The 24043-nt window shown below is 39.7% G+C and overlaps 1 protein-coding gene across 1 annotated transcript in view; it reads left to right on the top strand.

Moving 5' to 3' along the window:
* LOC134348078 (cilia- and flagella-associated protein 47-like) overlaps positions 1–24043 on the top strand; it is a 712768-nt gene that overhangs the window by 360790 nt on the left and 327935 nt on the right. The window contains exons 42-45 of the mRNA XM_063050919.1: positions 4838–4983; positions 7972–8080; positions 10986–11215; positions 15952–16135. Coding sequence (XP_062906989.1) covers positions 4838–4983; positions 7972–8080; positions 10986–11215; positions 15952–16135 — 669 coding nt within the window. The remainder of the gene's footprint in view (positions 1–4837; positions 4984–7971; positions 8081–10985; positions 11216–15951; positions 16136–24043) is intronic.

Genomic DNA, 24043 nt, shown 5'->3' with positions numbered 1-24043 from the left:
TGTAACTAAAAACCTTTTGCAGATTCCAATAGATACAGTATATGGTGGAGAGCATTTTGACTGGCTGCATCACAGCCTGGTATCGAGCCTCCAGTACATAGGATTTCAAGAGGCTGCAAAGGGTTGTAGACTCAATCAGTTTCATCACAGGTAACACCCTTCCTGTCATCGAGGACATCTTGAAGAGGCAGTGCCTCAATAAGTCAGCATCCATCATTAAAGACCCTAACCATCTGGAGCATGCCCTCTTCGATCAGGGAGGAAGTACAGGAGTCTGAAGGTGCATACACTGCATTTTAAGAACAGCTTCTTCCCCTCTATCAAATTTTTGAATAGTCATGAATCCATAAATACTCCCTCATTTTTCATCATTTTTGTCTTGAGCAGCTGTGTGGAGTTATCCAATGCATGTTTAATCTGAGTCTAGGCCTGGAAAGGGTCCAGACTATGTGGAAAACATCATGTGTGGTCCCAGTACCGAAGAAGGGCCAACAGGAAGTCTTGAATGACTACTGTCCAATGGCCCTGACCTCACACATCATGAAGGTCCTGGCCCACCTCTGACACATGGTCAAGATCAGTCCTTGATCCCCTGCAGTTTGTCTACCAGGAGGCCATTGGAGTCGACAATGCTGTCATTTATCTGCTGAACAGAGCCTACCCCCATTTGGATAAGCAGGGCAGCAGTCCGAGGATCATGTTTTTTTTGATTTTTCAAGTGCCCTCACTAACATGCTGCTCTCAATGCTGGGGTAAAGCTCTGTTCAACACAGGTTGGCACTTCCATTATATTAACCATAGAAACCATAGAAACTACAGCACAGAAACAGGCCCTTTGGCCCTTCTCGGCTGTGCCGAACCATTTTCTGCCTAGTCCCACTGACCTGCACACGGACCATATCCCTCCATACACCTCCCATCCATGTATCTGTCCAATTTATTCTTAAATGTTAAAAAAGAACCCGCATTTACCACCTCGTCTGGCAGCTCATTCCATACTCCCACCACTCTCTGTGTGAAGAAGCCCCCCCTAATGTTCCCTTTAAACTTTTCCCCCCTCACCCTTAACCCATGTCCTCTGGTTTTTTTCTCCCCTTGCCTCAGTGGAAAAAGCCTGCTTGCATTCACTGTATCTATACTCATCATAATTTTATATACCTCTATCAAATCTCCCCTCATTCTTCTACGCTCCAGGGAATAAAGTCCTAACCTATTCAACCTTTCTCGGTAACTGAGTTTCTCAAGTTCCGGCAACATCCTTGTAAACCTTCTCTGCACTCTTTCAACCTTATTTATATCCTTCCTGTAAGTTGGTAACCAAAACTGAACACAATACTCCAGATTCGGCCTCACCAATGCCTTATACAACCTCATCATAACATTCCAGCTCTTATACTCAATACTTCGATTAATAAAGGCCAATGTACCAAAAGCTCTCTTTACGACCCTATCTACCTGTGACGACACTTTTAGGGAATTTTGTATCTGTATTCCCAGATCCCTCTGTTCCACTGCACTCCTCAGTGCCTTACCATTAACCCTGTATGTTCTACGTTGGTTTGTCCTTCCAACGTGCAATACCTCACACTTGTCAGTATTAAACTCCATCTGCCATTTTTCAACCCATTTTTCCAGCTGGTCCAAGTCCCTCTGCAGGCTCTGAAAACCTTCCTCACTGTCTACTACACCTCCAATCTTTGTATCATCAGCAAACTTGCTGATCCAATTTACCACATTATCATCCAGATCATTGATATAGATGACAAATAACAATGGACCCAGCACTGATCCCTGTGGCACTCCACTAGTCACAGGCCTCCACTCAGAGAAGCAATTCTCTACCACCACTCTCTGGCTTCTTCCATCGAGCCAATGTCTAATCCAATTTACCACCTCTCCGTATATACCTAGCGACTGAATTTTCCTAACTAACCTCCCATGTGGGACCTTGTCAAAGGCCTTACTGAAGTCCATGTAGACAATATCCACTGCCTTCCCTTCATCCACTTTCCTGGTAACCTCCCCGAAAAACTCCAACAGATTGATCAAACATGACCTACCACACACAAAGCCATGTTGACTCTCCCTAATAAGCCCCTGTCTATCCAAATGCTTGTAAATTCTGTCTCTTAGTACTCGCTCCAATAACTTACCTACTACTGACGTTAAACTCACCGGCCTATAATTTCCCGGATTACTTTTCGATCCTTTTTTAAACAACGGAACAACATGAGCCACTCTCCAATCCTCCGGCACTTCACCCGTAGACAGCGACATTTTAAATATTTCTGCCAGGGCCCCCGCAATTTCAACACTAGTCTCCTTCAAGGTCCGAGGGAACATTCTGTCAGGTCCCGGGGATTCATCCACTTTAATTTTCCTCAAGACAGCAAGCACCTCCTCCTTTTCAATCTGTACAGTTTCCATGATCTCACTACTTGATTCCCTCAATTCCATAGATTTCATGGCAGCTTCCTTAGTAAATACATTCGCAAAAAACCTATTTAAGATCTCCCCCATTTCCTTTGGTTCCGCACAAAGCCGACCACTCTGATCTTCAAGAGGACCAATTTTATCCCTTACAATCCTTTTGCTCTTAATATACTTGTAAAAGCTCTTTGGATTATCCTTCACTTTGACTGCCAAGGCAACCTCATGTCTTCTTTTTGCCCTCCTGATTTCTTTCTTAAGTATTTTCTTGCACTTCTTATACTCCTCAAGCACCTGATTTACCCCCTGTTTCCTATACATTTCATACAACTCCCTCTTCTTCTTTATCAGAGTTGCAATATCCATTGAGAACCAAGGTTCCTTATTCCTATTCAATTTGCCTTTAATCCTGACAGGAACATACAAACTCTGCACTCTCAAAATTTTCCCTTTGAAGGCTTCCCACCTACTAATCACATCTTTACCAGAGAACAACCTGTCCCAATCCACGCTTTTTAGATCCTTTCTCATTTCTTCAAATTTGGCCTTCTTCCAGTTCAGAACCTCAACCCTAGGACCAGATCTATCCTTGTCCATGATCAAATTGAAACTAATGGTGTTATGATCACTGGAACCAAAGTGCTCCCCTACACAGATTTCCGTCACTTGCCCTAATTCGTTTCCTAACAGGAGATTCAATATTGCATCCCCTCTAGTTGGTCCCTCTATATACTGATTTAGAAAACTTTCCTGAACACATTTTACAAACTCTAAACCATCTAGACCCCTAACAGTATGGGAGTCCCAATCAATGTATAGAAAATTAAAAACCCCTACCACCACAACTTTATGTTTCCTGCAGTTGCCTGCTATCTCTCTGCAGATTTGCTCTTCCAAGTCTCATTGACTATTGGGTGGTCTGTAATACAATCCCCCTAATGTGGCCATACCTTTCCTGTTTCTCAGCTCCACCCATAAGGACTCAGTAGACAAGCCCTCTAATCTGTCCTGCCTGAGCACTGCTGTAATATTTTCCCTAACAAGCAATGCTACTCCCCCACCTTTCATTCCTCTGCCTCGATCACATCTGAAACATCGGAACCCTGGAATATTAAGCTATTAATATTAAGTATTCTCGATAATGGACTACCTGGCTGGCAGACCCCAGTTTGTGCAGCTTCAGAGCTATGTGTCAGATATGGATATAAGCAGCACTAGGGCCCCACAGGGGACTGTACTGGCTTTCTTCCTGTGTACCCTGTATACCTTGGACTTCAGGTACAACACTGGGTCATGTCATCTACAGAATTTCTCTGGATGTCTCAGCAATAGTTAGGTGTATAAATGGAGGACGGGAGGATGAATAGAGGGCCCTGGTGGAGGATGTGGTCAAATGGTGCAAGTTGAATCATCTGCAGCTCAACATTGGTAAGACAAAGTAGTTGGTGATGGACCTTAGGAAGACTAAGCCTGCATTGCTCCCTGTTACTATTGAAAGTGAGGATGTGGATGTGGTGAGGACCTTCAAGTACCTGAGGGGTGTACCTGGATGACAGACAAATGGAACACCAACATAGAGGCTGTGTACAAGAAGGGCTAGAGTCACCTCTACTTTCTGAGGAAACTGAGGTCCTTTGGAGTATGCAGGCCTCTCCTTCACATGTTCTACCAGTCTGTTGTCACCCGTACCAACTTCTATGCAGTGATGTGCTGGGGCAAAGGCATAAACATGGGTGATGCCAACAGCATCAATAAACTGATTAGAAAGGCTGGCTCTGATATTGGAGTCAAACTGTACACACTGGAGGCTGTGGTAGAACAAAGGACCCTATGGAAAATCCTGGCAATTCAGGACAATGTTTCTGAACCTCTGCAAGCCACCTTGGCTGAACAGAGGAGCACTTGTAGTAATAGAGTAAGACAACTGCGCTGCTCCAAAGAGTGCTATATGAGGTAATTCTCGCCCTCGGTCATTAGGCTCTATAACGAGTCAACCTATAGCTGGGGAAGTGATGGCCCCCTCCTGCTAGATTGTTTGAGGTAACTTATTTTTTATTCTTTCTTGTTTCTCTTCTAATACTTGTATATCTGTGCACTTGTAATGCTACTGGATACTGCAATTTTTTTGGGGATCAATAAAGTATCTACTATCTATCTTTTATTGTAACATTGTAATTTTATGCTTCAGACTGTACTACCGCCACTAAACAACAAATTTCTTGACATATATCAATGATAGTTAATCTGATTCTGATTTATTTTTAAACTGTGAGATTTAGTACATTAAATTGTTGTAACATATATTGTATAAATATGAAATTTAAACAGAGTTCTAAACATCTCATCCTTCTTAAATTCTGTCTTGATTAATTGCAATGATTGTTTCTAATTATCCTTTTGCTTACAGCTTTACTGGATAACTGGGTGTCAGAGTTCTTCACTAAAGTGGAATCATTGCAATTGGAAGCACGTGGTTCCTCAGATATGGAAGTTATTTATCTTCCCTTTCGCACAGGGAAATCCCACTGCACTATTTACTTTGTCAATGAGCAGGTATATTTAAATGATTTTTAAATTCATTTCTTAATAGCTGAGTTTTGAATTAAAATAGTTTATTTTGATTTATTTAAGTTGAAAATTGGAAGTTGATGTTCTGGTTATCAACTGTACTTTGACATGAAAGTGGATTGTTGAGGCAGTTCGTCACTCTTCTTACCTCAAGGAATCCAGGCATTGGCCTAGGATTGGGTACCATCTCCATTGATTACAAGGGTAGAATATAGCTGCAAAAGACGAAATCTTAATTGTTTTGATGTTTTTACAAGTTCTTAGTTAATTTCACTAACAAGCTCACAGAAATTTATGCAGTTTGGGATCTCTCTTGCCTTCACCACCTCTCTTTTTTGAAGGAACTTTTAAAAAATTTTTTAGATGTTTATAATTGCTTTAATTCCTTTTCATGGTTCTTTGCAGCCATTTGTATTTTCTTTTGTAAACAGTCATCTTTTAGATACAGCTTGATTTTTACCTCCATCAGTTGCCTTCGCTTGTTTCTTTAAATTTTACTTTAGCTTCTTGGCTAATGCTGGGAACTCCAGCTTGTCCTGCAACAGTTGTTATTCTTGTGGGAAAATATCAAGACTATTGGAATGGAATATTTCGCGTTCCTTGCGCATTGTTTCATTTGCTACAATTTTCTTCCAAATCTAATAAATGCAAACAATTAAAACACATTGTACTATTGTTTATAGAAATGTAGGAAAACAGCAAGGTGGGAATATGAAGATGTGCTGATCTAAATGGCAAGGACTTATTTAAGTAACCCGTTGCAGACTGTTATTGACAATTACCCCTGCTGACAGCCAGACTGGTGATAGGAACCATAGACATAGTCCCCTATAATCATTAAAGGCAGTACAAATCAGCTCATGGTTGAGGCTGGGGTATGGGAAGGAGAGAAAGAACATAGAATTATAGAATTGTTTTGACATGACAAAGAAGATTGAATCACTGTAGGCTCCAAGTAGAGCAATCTTGTTTTCCCACTTTTCCTACTCTTTGCTCAGTCTTTCAATTTATTTTCTTTCATATGAAATTACAATTTTTTTTATTCAATGACAACTGTGGTGAATGTCAAATACATTAGGCCTAATGGAACTGTGCTAATCGGTATGAGGTAGGGTGGTTAGAACTGGAGGAAAATGTGGTGACAGTATCGGTGAAAACATGCTGACCTTCAGCACTTATTTTGTACTGTAGTCATTCTTATACTGACAGCATGCCAGTAATCTAACCGAATGAAACTCTCCCTACTTAGGTTCTGAAATTAAGTTGTGACACAGAAAATTATTTAATTAATTTTCCAGCTTAAATATCAAATAATTGATAAGATCAACAAATGACAAGTGATATTTAATTTCAAAAAAAATTGAGAATAGAAAATATAAATCAGAATTGGCAAGCATATTCCCTGTTGTTAGACTGCTTTATCTTAAAACAAGAATAAGAAATAAATTCAAGATTGTTTAATGTCATTTCCAGTACACAAGTGTAAAGGAGAACAAAATAATTGTTACTTTGAATCTGAGGCAGCATATAAAAACACGCTAAGATAAAGAACATAACAATAAAAAAATCTATAAATACATAAGATAGCTTATATACATTGATTGTATGTATATAAAGTGACTAACAGGAAATGATAAAGTAGTGTTGGTGGGTTGGTGGGTTGAGGTATTATTTAGCCTTACTGCATGGGGAAAGTAACTGTTTTTGAGGCTGGTAGCCCTGGCGTGGATGCTACAAAGCCTGTTCTCTGATAGAAGTGGGACAAAAAGTCTATCAACAGAAGGGGCAGGATGCTTTATGACATTGCTGGCCCTATTTCAGGCACCTTTCTGTTTGTATGTCCTTAATTGCTGGTAGGATGGTGCCAGTGATGCTTTGAGCAATTTTGATTACCTGTTGGAACGCTTTCCTATGTGCCACAGTGCAGTTTCCAAACCGTATAGTGAGGCAGCATGTTAGGATCCTTTCTACTGTCTATCTGTAAAAGGTCATAAGTATTGATGTGCATAACATTTTAACAGCAATCCAGTTTCACAAATACTTTTGAAGGCTATCCCTTTGTGAGTAAATTTACATATCAGGATTCTACAATCAGCAATGAAAAGAAATTAACTGTTCCAGCAATTACAGTTTCCCTAGCAAAGATTGTGAATTACTGGCATCAAAGGTTAGACCAAAGATGTACCAGTTAGTAGGTTAATTGGACATTGTAAATTGTCCTGTGATTAGGCTAGGGTTAAATATAGGTGGGTTGCTGGATGGCGCAGCTTGATGGGCCAGAAAGTCATAATTATACCAATGATTATAGATAAAATCATCCTTTATGGACAGGAAAATTTCAATAAGCTTCATGCTCCTTGCATAACCACTCTTCAAATGTGAAAATCCAACAGCATGTTAATCTGGGATGCAACCATCTAGCAGCATGTCAATCTAGATTGCAAAGCTGAGGATCTGGTTTCTACTTGTAAGACTATTCGAATGGAATGTCAACCCTGTTCTTTCTCACTTGTTGAGAGCAAAATGGCTCCAGAAAATCTCTGGCATTTTCGACTTTCTCTTGCATCTTCATATAGTGTCTTGATTTCTTCAATTCATAACAGATACCTTGTTTAGTATTTCAACTGAATTCTGACAATACAACACTGCATTGAAGGTTCAGTATAATTTCAGCTAAGTCTCTGGTGTGAGTTTTGATTCCATGATTGTCTGATCGCAAAGGGAATGTTCCATTTTGTGAAGGGTGGTACATATTTGCCTTATTTAATGGCATATAAAGAAAATGGCTCTCATGCTTTAGGGTGGCTTCTCAGTGCCTTCTCTACACTTGTCATTTCTAATAAAAGGTTGCACTCAAATCATAGACCTTTTTTATACTTATTATGCATTTCTAGAAATATAACTTATTTGATTTTTTTTTCACCCAGCAGCTTTTATCAATGATGCACAGTATTCTGATTTTTTTTCATATAGGTCGGTGAATTTGTGTACTGTCTCGAAGGAATCGGTGGAATACCATTACCTTCCACAGGACTAGAAGTGTTTAGTTCTAGTGCAATACGGAATCATTGCATTGCTTCAGGTGCTGTTAATCTTAATACCTTTTTGTAACTATTCAGTTGAACAGAGAAAATAATTTCTGTCTAATTATGATATGAAAACAAGGACAGAAATTCACATGGGCTATGAAATCAAACTGACAATGCAAAGAGAAATGGCAAACTGTAAAACAGATTTATTACTGTCTGCTTTGTTCTCCTATCCAGAATTAGTTTTAGACCCCATAGTGCCATCTTTATTACATAAAATGTGATACATTTAACTTCAGGGACTTCTATTATAGTGGCTAAGCATAAATTTTTATTCTGTGAGATAGAGTGGTTGTAGTTATGATTTATACATTTATACATGTGCAAGAACAAGTTGCATATTAAAATTAAAAATCACTTGCCAAATGTTTTTAATGTAATTATCCAGAAAAATTGCTTTGCTTAATTTGTTTTGGAATGAAAACTAGTTATGTCCTAAAGCAGCTCATGGAGACAATTATTGTTGAGCTTGCTGGCCAAAATAAATCTACGTGCATGGAATACTTAATTATCCTGTCTTGCTTGCAGCCATTGAGATGAATAGTTATCTGTATTTACTTCATCCTTGGCAATGAGTTAACTGTATGTCTTTACACTGCAGTACAGGTCAATAAATAAAAACTTTCCAGCTTTCTTCTAGTTAAACTCTAGAAATCTTGTCATAAATATGCCATTGAAGAAAATGACTTTGCTACATATTAAGGAATTTCTTTCCTATTGCAGCTTTCTAAATTTTCTTCACAAATGCACAGTAAATTAATTTTCATTTTTTTTCTAAATTGTTATCATTTTAAGCTCTACAACACACTAAATAATTAACAATTAATACTCTCAAATGTTAGCAAACGCTAATGGAGTTATTTTGTCTTTATTCAAAGGAGTAAGATATTTCAAAGTACATTTATTATCAAAGTATGTATACAGTATACAGCCCTGAGATTCATCCTCCTGCAGGCATCCATGAAACAAAGCAAAATCATGGAACCCATTTAAACAAAACGTCAAATACCAAATGTGACTGCAGGCCTCAGCCACAGAGCTAGTTCCATGCCAAAGTTCCTCAATCAAATCGCACAAATAACAAAAAAAAAATACATGTACCCAGAAACACATGGAACATGTACTGCAGGGTCCTCCAAAAATGAGTCCACAACCACGGAGCACATTCAGTGCTGGGGGTATTAAACATCAAACCATACAGTTCCCCCAAAACAGAGTCCCACAGGCATGAGCCGCACCTTCCTCCAGCAGCAGAAAGAGGGAAAATAGTGAAATGCAGGCAGATGGTGCTGAACACCATCTCATCATCTGTTCTTGTTCTCATCAATTTCAGTCTTGCTCAACACATTAATCAGCTGACTGTGGATTCAAGTTGCACCAGTAGGAGACGATGGCCGCACACTCACTGAATTCCCTAGGAGATAGCAAAAACACTAGGTTGCTTAGTCGGCCCAAAAATATCTGTTCTAAGGCTCCTGCTCTTTGTGATTTTTTTATATATAATTGATTTGGATGCAGAAGTGGAAGGCTGGGTTAATAAATTTGCAGATGACATGAAGGTTGATGATGTTCTGGATAGTGTAGAAAGTTGTTATAGGTTACAATGGGACATTGATAAGATGCAGAGCAGGGTTGAGAAGTAGCAGATGGAGTTCAACCTGGAAAAATGTTAAGTGATTCACTGTGGAACATTGAATTTGAAGACAGAATACAGAGTTAATGGCAGGATTTTTGGTAGTGTGCAGGAACAAATATCTTGGGATCCACATCCATAGATCTCACAAAATTGATGCACAATTAGGTAGGGTTGTTAAGAGGGTATATGGCCTTCATTAGTCTGGTGATTGAACTGTGAAGTAATGTTGCAGCTCTAAAAATCCCTAGAAAACCCTGGTTAGACCATCCTTGAAATATTGTGTTCAGTTCTGGTCATCTCGTTATTGGAAGGATGTGTTTAGCTTTAGGGAGGGTATTGAGGAGATTTACCAGGAAGTTGCCTGGATTAGAGAGCATATCTTATGAGGATTGGTTGAGTGAGGTAGGGCTTTTCTCTTTGGAGTGAAGGAAGATGAGAGGTGATCTGAAAGAAGTGTACAAGATGTTAAGAGGCATAAATTAAGTGGACAGAAAGACTTTTTCCCAGAGTAGAAATCTCTAATAAAAGAGAGCATATTTTTAAGGTGACTGGAGGAAAGTAAAGGAGTAAGTTTTTTACATAGATAGTGGTGGGTATGTGAAACATATGCCAAGGGTATGGTAGAGGCAGATAGATTGATAGAGGTGTACAAAGTTATGAGGGGTATAGATAGGATAAATGCAATCAGGTTTTTTCCACTGGGTTTGCTAAGACTAGAATTAGAGGTCATGGGTTAAGGATGAAAAGTGAAATGTTTCTGGGAACATGAGGGGATGGTGAGACTGTGGAGTGAGTTGCCGGTGGAAGTAGTGGATGTGGGTTCTATTTCAACATTAAAGCAAAATTTGGATAAGTACATGGAAGGGAGAGTTTCAGAGGGCTATAGTCCAGGTACAAGTCGAAGGGACCAGGCAGAATAATATTTTAGCATGGAATAGATGGGCTGATGGGACTGCTTCTGTGCTGTAATGTTCTATGACTCTATATTCATACTTTGATAATATACTTTAAATATTGAACTTTGACGTACTTGTTCCCCTTGGTCTCTCTGGTTTTCGATAGGTCACTTGACATTTACTGTCCTGGTTTACCTTACTAAAATACGGTATATTATTTTGCATTTCTCTGCATTATATTCCATCTGCCATTTCTTTGCGCACTTTCCCAATTGATCTATAATTTCAGGTTATCTCTTTTCCAATGGTTTCTTAATTCCCATTGTTGTGATATTCATACGGTATACGTAATGTTTTTTGTTGCAGGCAAGAAGAATGCAGCACAAGTTACTCTATACTACAAATGTAATAACGCCTGTACCTTTGATCAATTACTAAAGATCCCATTGATAAATGAAGCCAGGGAAAAAGCTCTAGCAATTGTAGGACAACAGCGGATGTCACAAATAGAATACAAGCGCAGAAAGATTGCCGGCACATTGGAAAGCAGCACCGTCCGAGCTTCAGTTGCAATTGCTGGCCTGAACCATACTGAGGTAGGAAGGTTTTCTCATGTTAAATGTGTAATTTCAACAGCACACTGATGACAGGCAGAATCAAAGGAACGTATACATTTTTTTTTGGAGGGTGGAATAGTTGACAATGTATAAAATGGCAATTAGGGAAGTTGAGCCAATCAGAGCACTCAAGGATTAGGGGGAAGTAGGTGATCAGGGAGTGTAAATTGATCCAACAGAATAGGGTCTCAGATAACCTGGGGCAATTGGGTTTATCTGGAGAAGTTCATGATGTGAGATTGGTGGCTGGGCAGGGTGAGCCAAAGGAGAAGAGGTAATTAATTGTATTTATTTGAGTTCCACTCTGGAGTTATGTGGTGTTGTGGCAGCACAATGTAATAGGAGGTGCAGTCTTTCAAGTATTAGACAATGACTACATCTGTCTGTTTATATCGAGGTTCCTAACCTTTTTTATGCCATGGACCCCTACTATTAACTGAGGGTCTGTAGATCTCAGGTTAGCAACCCCTGGTTTTGAAGAATGGAAAAGACCCAAGGAATTCTTTAAAGCAAATCAGGAGCAAACTTCTCGACCAATAAACAAAAAAATTAATTCATCATACATTTAATTTTAAAGTTTTGAAGTTCCTAGTACAAGCAAGCTTCCCCTTTTTTGTCCAAACCACAACAAAACTGCGGCATTTCTTTATAAGCTAAGTCTATTAAATATTTTTAATCATTTCTCAAATGGCAACCCCCTATTCCAGTGAGCAATTAACTGAACCTTTTATGATGGCTTCCAAAGCAAACCAGAGGAAGAACACAAAAGCTGTTCTCCAGTTGCAGTTTCCCCAAAAGTCTGTAAAATTTCAATAGAACGCCTGCCTTGCAGACTCTGTTTTTCTTGTGATGAAGGTCAATGTTTGATCCGACATGTATGATCTACAAGGAAAATCAGGATTATATTAATATGTTATTCATTCTATTGTTCTCATACTTTCTGACAATGTTGAAGAAAGTAATTTGGCCTGCCTTGTCTGTGTTGTCAGAGCGTTGTCATCAATGTCGTTCCCCCACTTAAGTCAAAGAATCATACTATTTGGAAACAGACCTCTTGACCCAATCGGTCCATGCTGACTAGGATGTCGATGTATTTAATCCAATCTGCCCACATTTGGTATCTATCCCTCCAATCTTTCCTATCTAAATACCTGTTAAAAGTACATTTAAAATATTGTTAATGCACCTGCCTCAACCACTTTTTCTAGCAGCTCGTTCCATATCTGCTCTACCCTCCGCATGGATAAGTTTCCCCTCAGGTCCCTTTATAATCTCTTTCCTCTCATTTTAACCTGTAATATCTAGTTCTTGGTTCTCCAATGCTGAAAAAAGATCATGTGCATACACTATATCAATGCTTCTCATGATTTTATACACCTCTATCAGATCACCTCACATTCTCCTACGCTCCAATAAATAAAATCCCTGCCTGCTCAACCTCTCATTATTTCCTTGAGTTATGGCAACATCCTCATAAACATTTGCCACACTCTTCCCGGCTTATTGAGATCTTCCCTACAGCAGGGTGACCAAAATTAAACACAATATTTAACATGTGGTGTCACTTAAGACATGTACCGTTGCAATATAACATCCCAACTTATATACTCAGTGGCCTGACTTATGAATGCCAGTGTGCCAACAGCCTCCTTCACTACCTTGTCTTCCTGTGATGCCACTTTCAGGGAACCATATTCTTGTAATCCCAGGACCCTCTGTTCTACAACACTTTTCAGGGCCCTACTGTAACTATGAAATTCTGATTTATTTTCCCAAAATACAACTTCTCGCAATTAGCCAAATTAAAATCCATCTCTCGATCCTTGGTGTACTTACCCAGCTGTTCAAGATCCTTCTCTACTACTTGATATAACCTAACTTTATTTTATTTAGAGATACAGCATGGAATAGACCCTCTCGGCCCTTTGAGCTGTGTTGCCCGGCATCTCCTGACAAACCCCAATTTAACCCTAACCTAATCACAGTGCAACTTGCAGAGATCAATTAATCTCCTAACCAGTATGTCTTTGGACTGGGAGGAAACCAGAGAATCCCGAGAAAACCCACACATTTCATGGGGAAGATGTACAGACTCCTTACAGAGGACAACAGGATTGAACTGTGAACTCTGATGCCTGTTGCTATAATAGCATCATGCTAACTGCTAAGCCACCGTGGCAGCCTTATTTTCCTATAACCCATTTTTTTCTCAAATGCCCTTATTATAACCAATTAACTTAACCACCAACACATCTCTAGGATGTGGGAAAAAGCACTAAAGCTAATGGCACCAGATTGTACTTAATATGTCCTACAGAGGAAACCCATGTGTTCATGGGGGCACCATGGCGAGGCATGTAAACTCCACAGAGACAGCAGTCTAAATCAGGATTCCAGCAGCACTGACTGCTGAGTCAGTCCTTTTACCTTTTCTGGATGTATACAAATTCAGCTTTCGAAAAGCTTTAGAAAATCTATGGATCAATTATATTGAACATATACTTTGACATGTATTAGGAACTTATTGTGGTGTAGTGTGTTGGTCAGGGCACAAAATGCAACAAAAACAACAACGTTAAACCATTATAAAAAAATAAAGAATTACATGAAAAGCAAAGTTAGAAGTTAAAGGTATGGATATGGAATATAAGGGGCATCAATACTTAAGGCCAGCATGTATTTACAATTTAAACAGCATTGTAAAAAGCGGTGTAAAGTGTTTACAATGCACTGACGGGGGTAATAGATAGAAAGGGGTGGAGGATCTAACTGGAATGTTTGATCAGATTAACTGCCTTGGGGATAAAACTTTTAAGATGGTATGACGTTTTTGTTGTAATAACCCAATAGCACTTTCCAGAAGGGTGCTTTACAAAAGGCAGTTTGCAGCGCGGGTAGTGTCCACATTGATATTCATGCCCACTTCTTTGTCCTGGACACAGTGATGGTAGACTGCAGCCAACAGCCTTTTCTGCTGACTTGAAAGTTTGCTGAAGTGTTCGTATATTGTGAGAGGATACTGCATCAAACCAGAGAGTAAAGGTTGATATGAGGATGCTCTCTATGATTGCAGTGTAGAATTGCACCAGCGTGTTCTGGGGAAGATGGAATTTTACCAACTGCCATAAAAAGTAATTCTTCTGTCGAACCTTTTTGTTTATGAAGGAGATGTGGTTCTACCCAGATACCTTAATGTTGAAACAGTACTAATCGTAAAGTTGTTGATGATGAATGGGTGGAGAGGAGACATATTTCTCCTCAACTTGATGTGCATCTCCATGGTTCAGCTCCAAGTTATTCTTATGGCACCAGATTGTTTGCTTCCTGGTGGTAGTTGGATTCATAACCTCTGGTGATTAGTCCAATGACAGTGGTGTGTGGAGTGTGGAGGTGTGCTTTGCCAAAGCAACACAGTCCACTTTGATGGCTGTAGGAAAGGCTCCTTTCAAGGGGAATTATTTTAGCCAAAGTGATATATTAAGGAAAAGCATCTGAGAAGCTAAATCGATGTCTTCAGCCAGATTAGTCAATATCTCATTGTCTGACCTGACCATTCCCAAACAATGTCGTGTGAAGATATCATTCAACATCTCAAACATTCGTGTGCGAATGCTTAGAAAAGGCGATGGTGTAAATTATGCAAATAATGTGATGAGGTACTATGTTGCCAGTGATGGTGTTTCAAGAAGAAAGGAAATTTTAGAGTTTTTAATTTGCTTTTACCTGCTCAAGGAAGTGATGAGCACTGAAGAGTCTGGAGTTGGAGGAATTCATCTTCTTGGGTCATGTGATTACAAGAAATGAGAGATGGGGAGGATTTCAAAGAGAACTTCGAAATTAGGGCATCAGTCAATATTGATGAATGAAATGGTGGGGCAGAATGACCATTTTATACAAATTCAGGAAGGGTGGACGGTGAGAAAGTTGTTGAAGGCTGATGTTATTTGGATCTGTTCAGTTTGGAGGAAACAATCTGGAATATATGAGGGTTCAGAGGTGGATTTGATAAATAAGGTGAAAGAAGACAGTTGTGATGGAAGGAATATAACATTTGAGACTAATTTTAGTCTTGTTGAACAGCTGGGTTCAACATCAGTCAGTGGTCATGGGATAGAGCCAAAACTGAAATTTGGTGGAATTGAGCATCATTTTAATGTTTTTGGGTGATCTTGGAATAGTGAATTGTTCTTGGAGAATGGGAAAGCTTGGCCAAAAGAAGATTGAAATCAAAACTGAAGATGTTGGAAATCTGAAATAAAAATGGAAAATGCTGCAACCACATAGCAAGTCAAGTCAGGTATATTGTCATTTGAACAAGCACGATGAAGTAGAGGTGCATTTAAAAAAAAATCTCTTTATAGCTAATGCACTTCAATTTAGGCAACATCTTGGTGAAGCTTGTCTGCACCTTCTCCAGAGCCTGTGATCATCCAGTCTGTGTTTGGTTTCTCCAGTATCCAAGAGACCAAATTATGAACATTAGATGCAGTAGACAAGATTGGAAGGAGTGGAAGAGAATTGTTGCATCACTCAGTAGCACTGTTTGGGCTCCTGTTGGTGAGAGAAAAGGTGTTGCAACACTGAGCAGATTGATATTTTATGTTTTACTGCATCAGAAGAACGAAGAGTAAAAACAAGTATCATAATAAATAAGTTCTTCATATTTCATTTCTCACAGAAGTAAACGTAGTATTTTTTACATTTTATTTAAACAGACAAAAGCACTGTACTCCACTGTAAAAGATTACAAAAGGCCAAAAATTATTAACTACAGTGTGGAGGTGTCCACGCCAAAACACTTTGAAAGTCCAAGTGAAATATCGCTTCCTATTGCCAGAGTACACAGGATAAATTCCAAATCACATTTGATGACTGGAAGTCTGAACTTGATTAAAATGGGTAAAGTATGAATGTTTTTTTTTGCATTCAGGCATATTTTAGGGATTATAAAACATGTTTGCTTCATAGATTTTAATGTGCATAGGTGCTGATTGTTTGAATAAATTACTTAAATTTTAATCTGTGATTAAAGTCAATTAGTACTTCTGTGACATCTAATAATTTACAATGAAAATGGGATTGTTAAGTTGTTTATCACTGCAACATTATTAGAGAAAATGATAAACACTGAATGCAATATGAGGGTTATATTGTGAAAGCCTTTGACAAGGTACCACACATAAGATTATCAGAGAATATTAAGGATGTAGAATTATAAGATCAGCAAATTACAATAAACACTCATTGCCTCAGTAAATAAAAACCACAATTTAGTGCAAATCAAATAGTACAAATGTATCTGTCCAGAACAATGCTGGTATGTCCAAGGCATACAGTGCTATTTCTCACCATGAAACATTTCACTAGGACTAAAAGTTCCTCAATATTTGTAGACTAAAATCCATTAAGGAACTTTGCCATTGAGACAGGAGTTTCAAGAATTTGTTGTGGGAATGAAAATCATTCATTAAAACTAAGAACCCCTGCCCCAAAAGCTGTTTCTTGGTTCTTTATTCACTTGTGCGAGAAAAACAGTAAAACTATTTTCATCTTCTGAGTAATGTGGATTGATATGAAACAAAGATAAATTCAAAAAATGATGAAATGAAGAATTAGAAAGCAAGGATGAAAACACCTATGGTTTCCTTTGGTGCATGGAAATAGTTTCTTGCGTAACTATTTCATTTTCAGGACTGCAAGGAGTGCTGACTGGTTTACTTTTCATAATTCAAGATTCAAGATCGTTTAATGTCATTTCCAGTACACAAGTGTAAAGGAGAACAAAATAAGTGTTAGTCCGGATCCAATGCAACAAAAAAAGCACAATAAGATGAAGAACAGAATAATAAAAGCACAATAAAAGAAGGTGCTCAGGAAGCTTAATGATCTGAGGGTGGATTAATCTCCTGGACCTGATGGAATGTACCCTTGGATTCTGAAGGAAGTAGCTGGAGAGATTGTGGAGGCATTAACAATGATCTTTCAAGAATCGATAGATTCTGGCATTGTACCGGATGACTGGAAAATTACAAATGTTACTCCGCTATTTAAGAAGGGTGGGAGGCAAGAGAAAGGAAATGTTAGCATGACATTAGTGGTTGGAAAGTTGTTGGAATTGATTGTTAGGGAGGAGATTACAGAATACCTGGAGGCACATGACAAGATAGGCCAAAGCCAGCATGGTTTCCTGAAAGGAAAATCCTGCCTGACTAACCTACTACAATTGTTTTGAGGAAATTACAAGCAGGGTAGACAAAGGAGGTGTAGTAGATATGCTGTTCTTGGATTTTCAGAAGGCCTTTGACAAGGTGCCACACACGAGGCTGCTTAACAAGGTAAGAGCCCATGGAATTACAGGGGAGTTACTAGCATTGGTGGAGCATTGGCTGATCAGTAGAAAACAGAGAGTGGGAATAAAGGGATCCTATTCTGGCTGGCTGCCGGTTACCAGTGGAGTTCCACAGGGGTTGGTGTTGGGGCTGCTGCTTTTAACAATACATGTCAATGATTTGGACTATGGGATTAATGGATTTTCTGGTTAAATTTGCTGGTGATACAAAGATACAAACTGGGTAGTGTTGAGGAAATAGAGCCTGCAGAGAGACTGAAATAATTTAGGGGAATGGGCAAAGAAATGGCAAATGAAATACAATGTTGGAAAGTGTATGGTCATGCACTTTGGTGGAAGAAATAAAGGGGCAGACTATTACTTAGATGGGGAGAGAATTCAAAATGCAGAGATGCAAAGGGACTTGGGAGTTCTTATGCAGGATACCCTAAAGATTAACCTCCAGGTTGAGTCGGTGGTGAAGAAGGCAAATGCAATGTTGGCATTCATTTCTAGAGGTATAGAATATAAAAGCAGGGATGTGATGTTGAAGCTCTATAAGGCACTCATGAGACCACACTTGGAGTATTGTGTGCAATTTTGGGCTCCTTATTTTAGATAGGATATACTGGCATTGGAGAGGGTTCAGAGAAAATTCACGAGAATGATTCCAAGAATGAAAGGGCTACCGTCTGGCAGCTCTTGGGCTGTATTTCCTGGAGTTCAGGAGAATGAGGGGGGATCTCATAGAAATGTTAAAAGACCTGAACAGATTAGATATGTTAAAGTTATTTCCCATGGTAGGGGAGTCTAGGACAAGAGGGCACGACTCCAGGATTGGAGGACATCCATTTAGAACAGAGATGCGGAGGAATTACTTTAGTCAGATGGTGGTAAATCTGTGGAATTTGTTGCCACGAGCAGCTGAAGAGACCAAGTCATTGGGTGCACTTAAGGCGAAGATTGACAGGTTCTTGATTAGCCAGGGCATCAAAGGGTATGGGGAGAAGGCAGGGGAGTGGGGATGACTGGAAGAATTGGATCAGCCCATGATTGAATGGCGGAGCAGACTCAATGGGCTGAATGGCCTACTTCTGCTCCTATAATTTATGGTCTTATGGTCTAATAAATATGAATACTTAAGATAGCTTATATAAATGGATTGTTTGTATGTCCATAAAGTGATGCTGGGCACCGGAGTGTCTGTACATAAGTTGACTGACAGAAAATCATAAAGTAGTGTTCATGGGGGTTGTGGAGGGGTGGGTTAGTGGGTGGGGAGGTGTTGATCAACCTTTTGCTTGGGGAAAGTAACTGTTTTTGGTTCTGGTGGTCCCGGCAGTGTTTCATCAGCAGTGTACATCACATGCTTTATTTAAAATGTATTGGATATTTTGTTTATTTTTTATAATTGTCATCCTCAGTAAAGATGGCATTCATTGTCCTTACTCAACTCCTTTGAAGATATTGTGGGCAACCTTAGCATAGTTGTGCAGCAGTTCTTCTGGTGAAGGTACTAGCGAACAGCATTGTGGGAGTGAGTTACAGAAACTAAGCCTACCCACTCCAAAGGATTAGCAATGTATCTTCTATTCAGGATATTAGGTGACAAAGACAGGAGATTTCATGTGATGAAGATCCTCCGTGCATTCTGGCTATGTGGTTGTGGTTGTAGGTTTGGAAGCTGCTCTCAGAATTGGCTGGGTTTATATATGCTGTAGATGGTAAACAATATTCTTGTTATAAAGGGGATGATTGCTTAGCATGATGGTAGGAATGCCAATTAAATGGATAGCTTTGGCAGGGTGTGTTGAACTTTTTGAGTACCGTTGGGGCCTTACCTATTCAGGTAATTGGACAGTATTTCATCATACTTTTGATGTGTGATTGCTATCTCAAGGGTCATAGAGCACCATATCACACCTTGATCATGCCAGCCTGATCACCTGCCTAATCCCATCCACCTGTACCCGGACCATAGCTCTCCACACCTTTCTCATCTATGTACCTTTCCAAACTTCTCCTAAATGTTGCTATTGAACCCACATATACCACTTCCACTGGTGACTTGTTCCACATTCTCACCACCCTCTGAGTAAAGAGGTTACTCCTCATTTTCCTCTGAAACATTTCACCTTTTACCCTTAACCAATGGTCTCTAGTTCTAGTGTCATTTGACCTTTTGAGCTTCAGAATTTCCTGCACCTTTGACTAAATCGTTCAATGCATAAAAATCATTCAATGCATTTATGAATGCAACAACGTGGAAAAATGTTTTGCTATCTCCTGTCAGGACAAAACAGGATAAATCCAGTTTGGCTAATTACTGCTCGGTTATCAGCAAAGTGATGCAAAATTTTGTCAGCAGTCCTGCTAAATAACACTTACCCACCAATTAATTGGTCTTTGATGCCTTGTCTGAATTTTGCTCAGCTTTCATAACTTTTATCCAGACATGGACTTAAGAGGTGCTTGTTACATACACCTGTTAGGGTGCATTCTCCAGATACCTTATAAGGTAACCATAGCCTTCAGCCAGAAGCAGATGTCATCAGGTGGTTCCCAACCTTCACAGAGTGTTTCGACCTTTAATCACGACACTCTCCAGCTGGTGGGCCGGCAGTGGTGGCCTAATCACTGCCCATTTGCTCCTGACTTCCATCTTCCCTCCTCTCGCCTACTCCAAATCCAACAAGAGGCTCGTTCTGCCTCTTCCCCTATCCTACGAGCTGTTTGTTTTTTGCTCCTTTTGTTCAGGCCCAGAGCTGACAACAACCGCCATGCTGATTTGGCTGGGAAACCTCTGCAGCCGATCTCCACAGGGAACATCCATGCTTGCCATCCCTTGTCTTTGCTTTCCTGCAGTAAGGGCTGGTACTTCAAGGCCTTTCTCTTGTGGGCCTCTTCCCATCCCTCCTCCCAAGGCACAGTCAGCTCAACCAGAATTATTTTCCTGTCTTCAGTTGACCACATTTGAACTCAGTTGAATTCCATTTGTGAACTAAGTAACTAATCTTGGCATCATGACAACACTTCATCAAGTCAATTAACCCTGAAATCAATGGGCACCAGGGCCAAAACAATCCAATGACTGGCGATATATCTTGCACAAAAGAAGGTGATCATGGCTGTTGGAAGTCAATCATCCAAAACTAAGGACATTGCTATAGGAATACCAGAGCAGTAACTTGGGTATAATCATCTTCAGGGGCTTCATCAATGACCTTCCTTCCATCATAAGGCCAGAAGCAGGTAATATTTACTGATGATTGCACTATGTTCAATTTCATTTGCATCTTCTCATCAAATGCCTGCATGTTATAAGAACTAGACAATATTGAGACATGGACTGGTGAGTAGCAAGGACTATTTGTGCAAAGGAAGTAACATGCAATGATTATGTCCAAGAAGTCTAATTACCTATAGTACCTTAAACATTCAATGCCATTATATTTGTTGAGTCTCCCATTTGGGTAATAACCACTTAACAGAAATTCAGCCAGAGAAGCCATATCTATCCTTTGGCAACAAGAGCTGGCCATGCTGAAGTGAATGACTTGTATCTTAACAAAAGTCTTTCCATCATTTATGGTAATTTCTTGAAAGTGGCATCACAGATAGACAGGGTCGTAAAGAGAACTTTTGGTACATTAGGTTGTTATAAATCAGGGCATTGAGTGCAGGAGTTGAGATGTTATGCTGAAGTTGTATAAGATGTTGGTGAGGCCAAATTTGGAGTATTGTGTGCAGTTCTGGTCACCTAACTACTGAGCAAGCTTCTTCAGTCGGAGTGGAGAGAGTGTGGAATGAACTGTCAGTGGTAGTAGTGGATGTGGGTTCACTTCCAACATTTAAGAGAAGCACGGATAAATATAAGGATGGGAGAGGTATGGAGGGCTATGGTCTCAGTGCAGATTGTTGGGACTAGGCAGAATAATAGTTCGGCATGGACTAGACAGGCCTGTATTGCTCTAAGACTCTATGATTCTATGACTTCTGTACTACTACGAGGATAATGTTTACTCAATCATTTCTTGATATCATCAGGAGCAACACCCCCAAAATGCTGGAGGAACTCAGCAGGTCAAACTTAAAAAGTTCTCTATCTCCTCCATACCATGATTCGTATTTTGGAATATTTTTTCCTTGTTCTTTATTCTCCCATTAAAAAAGTAACTTCTCTGTCTCCATTTCTATTCAGATGTTAATGCATTGTTTCAATCATCAGTCTGTAAAACTCGTCTGTTATGAAGTGTGATTGTCAATGTTATAATTTCGATTATAGAAAATTTAAGAACCAACATGTTAAATTTTGAAATCTTCCATATGTAACAGTGCTTGAATTAGAAATTTCTCCAAAATTATGTTATCTGAATAAAAACTCAGTCTTCTCCAGTTATGGAGAGTTTAGTTTCCTGATGTAATGACTGGCAACCCTACCTCTGCCACCATACCCTGTCTACCCATATTTAATCTACTCTATCAAGCTACTTCTTCACCAGCTTTCATGTCTGAATCTGACAAAAATATCTTCTCAGATAGTTTGCAGTGAATTTTCTTCCTGCAACAGCGATATAATTCTGGAATCACGGTGAGCTTTCTGACATAGAGGCAAATTCTCTGTCCTCATTGGTGTAGTTTTCTCATTCCCTTGGCTGTATCCCATGCATCTTCAATCATTCTTTAGATTCTCCTCTTCTTCATTCTCTGCTTTGTTCTCCTCTTTACTTCTCCCACATCTCTTCTTTCGCTCTTTTGTTTCTCTATCATTCCTTTTGCATTCCTCCTTCTCTAATTTTATTTGTTCTCATTTATTATCACTTAGTGACAGCACATTTACTTCTGATTTGTAATACAGTTGTGTCAAGTTCAATCGCAATGATTAAATCGGTTACTTTATTTCAGCCTGAGAAAGTGTTGCAATGGCACTGCCCATTCAATGGAATAGACAATAGACAATAGACAATAGACAATAGGTGCAGAAGTAGACCATTCGGCCCGTCGAGCCTGCACCGCCATTCTGAGATCATGGCTGATCATCTACTGTCAATACCCGGTTCCTGCCTTGTCCCCATAACCCTTGATTCCCCTATCCATAAGATACCTATCTAGCTCCTCCTTGAAAGCATCCAGAGAATTGGCCTCCACTGCCTTCTGAGGCAGCGCGTTCCACACCTCCACAACTCTCTGGGAGAAGAAGTTCCTCCTCAACTCTGTCCTAAATGACCTACCCCTTATTCTTAAACCATGCCCTCTGGTACTGGACTCTCCCAGCATCTGGAACATATTTCCTGCCTCTATCTTGTCCAATCCCTTAATAATCTTATATGTCTCAATCAGATCCCCCCTCAATCTCCTTAATTCCAGCGTGTACCAACCCAGTCTCTCTAACCTCTCTGCGTAAGACAATCCGGACATCCCAGGAATTAAGCTAGTGAACCTACGCTGCACCTCCTCGACAGCCAGGATGTCCTTCCGTAACCCTGGAGACCAAAACTGCACACAATACTCCAGGTGTGGTCTCACCAGGGCCCTGTACAAATGCAAAAGAATTTCCTTGCTCTTGTACTCAATTCCCTTTGTAATAAAGGCCAACATTCCATTAGCTTTCTTCACTGCCTGCTGCACTTGCTCATTCACCTTCAGAGACTGATGAACAAGTACTCCTGGATCTCTTTGTATTTCTCCCTTACCTAACTCCACACCATTCAGATAATAATCTGTCTTCCTGTTCTAGCTCCCAAAGTGAATAACCTCACACTTATTCACATTAAACGCCATCTGCCAAGTTTCTGCCCACTCACCCAGCCTATCCAAGTCACCTTGAATTCTCCTAACATCCTCATCACATGTCACACTGCCACCCAGCTTAGTATCATCAGCAAATTTGCTGATGTTATTCACAATGCCTTCCTCTAAATCATTGACGTAAATCGTAAACAGCTGTGGTCCCAATACCGAGCCCTGTGGCACCCCACTAGCCACCACCTGCCATTCCGAGAAACACCCATTCACTGCTACCCTTTGCTTTCTATTTGCCAACCAGTTTTCTATCCATGTCAATATCCTCCTCCCAATGCCATGAGCTCTGATTTTACCCACTAATCTCCTATGTGGTGCCTTATCGAATGTTAAGCTGAAATTTTGTCTGACCACTTAGGCAGATCTAAAAAGATACTATTATATTATTTTGAAGTGATCTCAGAATCTTTCTTGAATTAAAGTGTTTTCATCTTCATTTTAACTTAGAGTAATACTTTGCACCATGCCAAAATTTTAATATCACATTGATTAGCCAGCACCGCTGTCTTACTTCTACCTGGACTCAATAAATTTGCAGGCCATATGTTGCTGTCTCACACATTTCTGTAAACAGAAAACTCTCCATTTTTGACACCCAAGTCGTGCCTGCACAGGTCTTTAATACTCCTGGAACCACTTAATTAGAAAAATTAATGTTTTATATTTCTGTTACAAGG

Source organism: Mobula hypostoma, chromosome 6 (assembly GCF_963921235.1).
Source record: "Mobula hypostoma chromosome 6, sMobHyp1.1, whole genome shotgun sequence".
NCBI classification, from domain to species: Eukaryota; Metazoa; Chordata; class Chondrichthyes; order Myliobatiformes; family Myliobatidae; genus Mobula; species Mobula hypostoma.
This window is presented reverse-complemented; position numbering and strand designations above follow the sequence as displayed.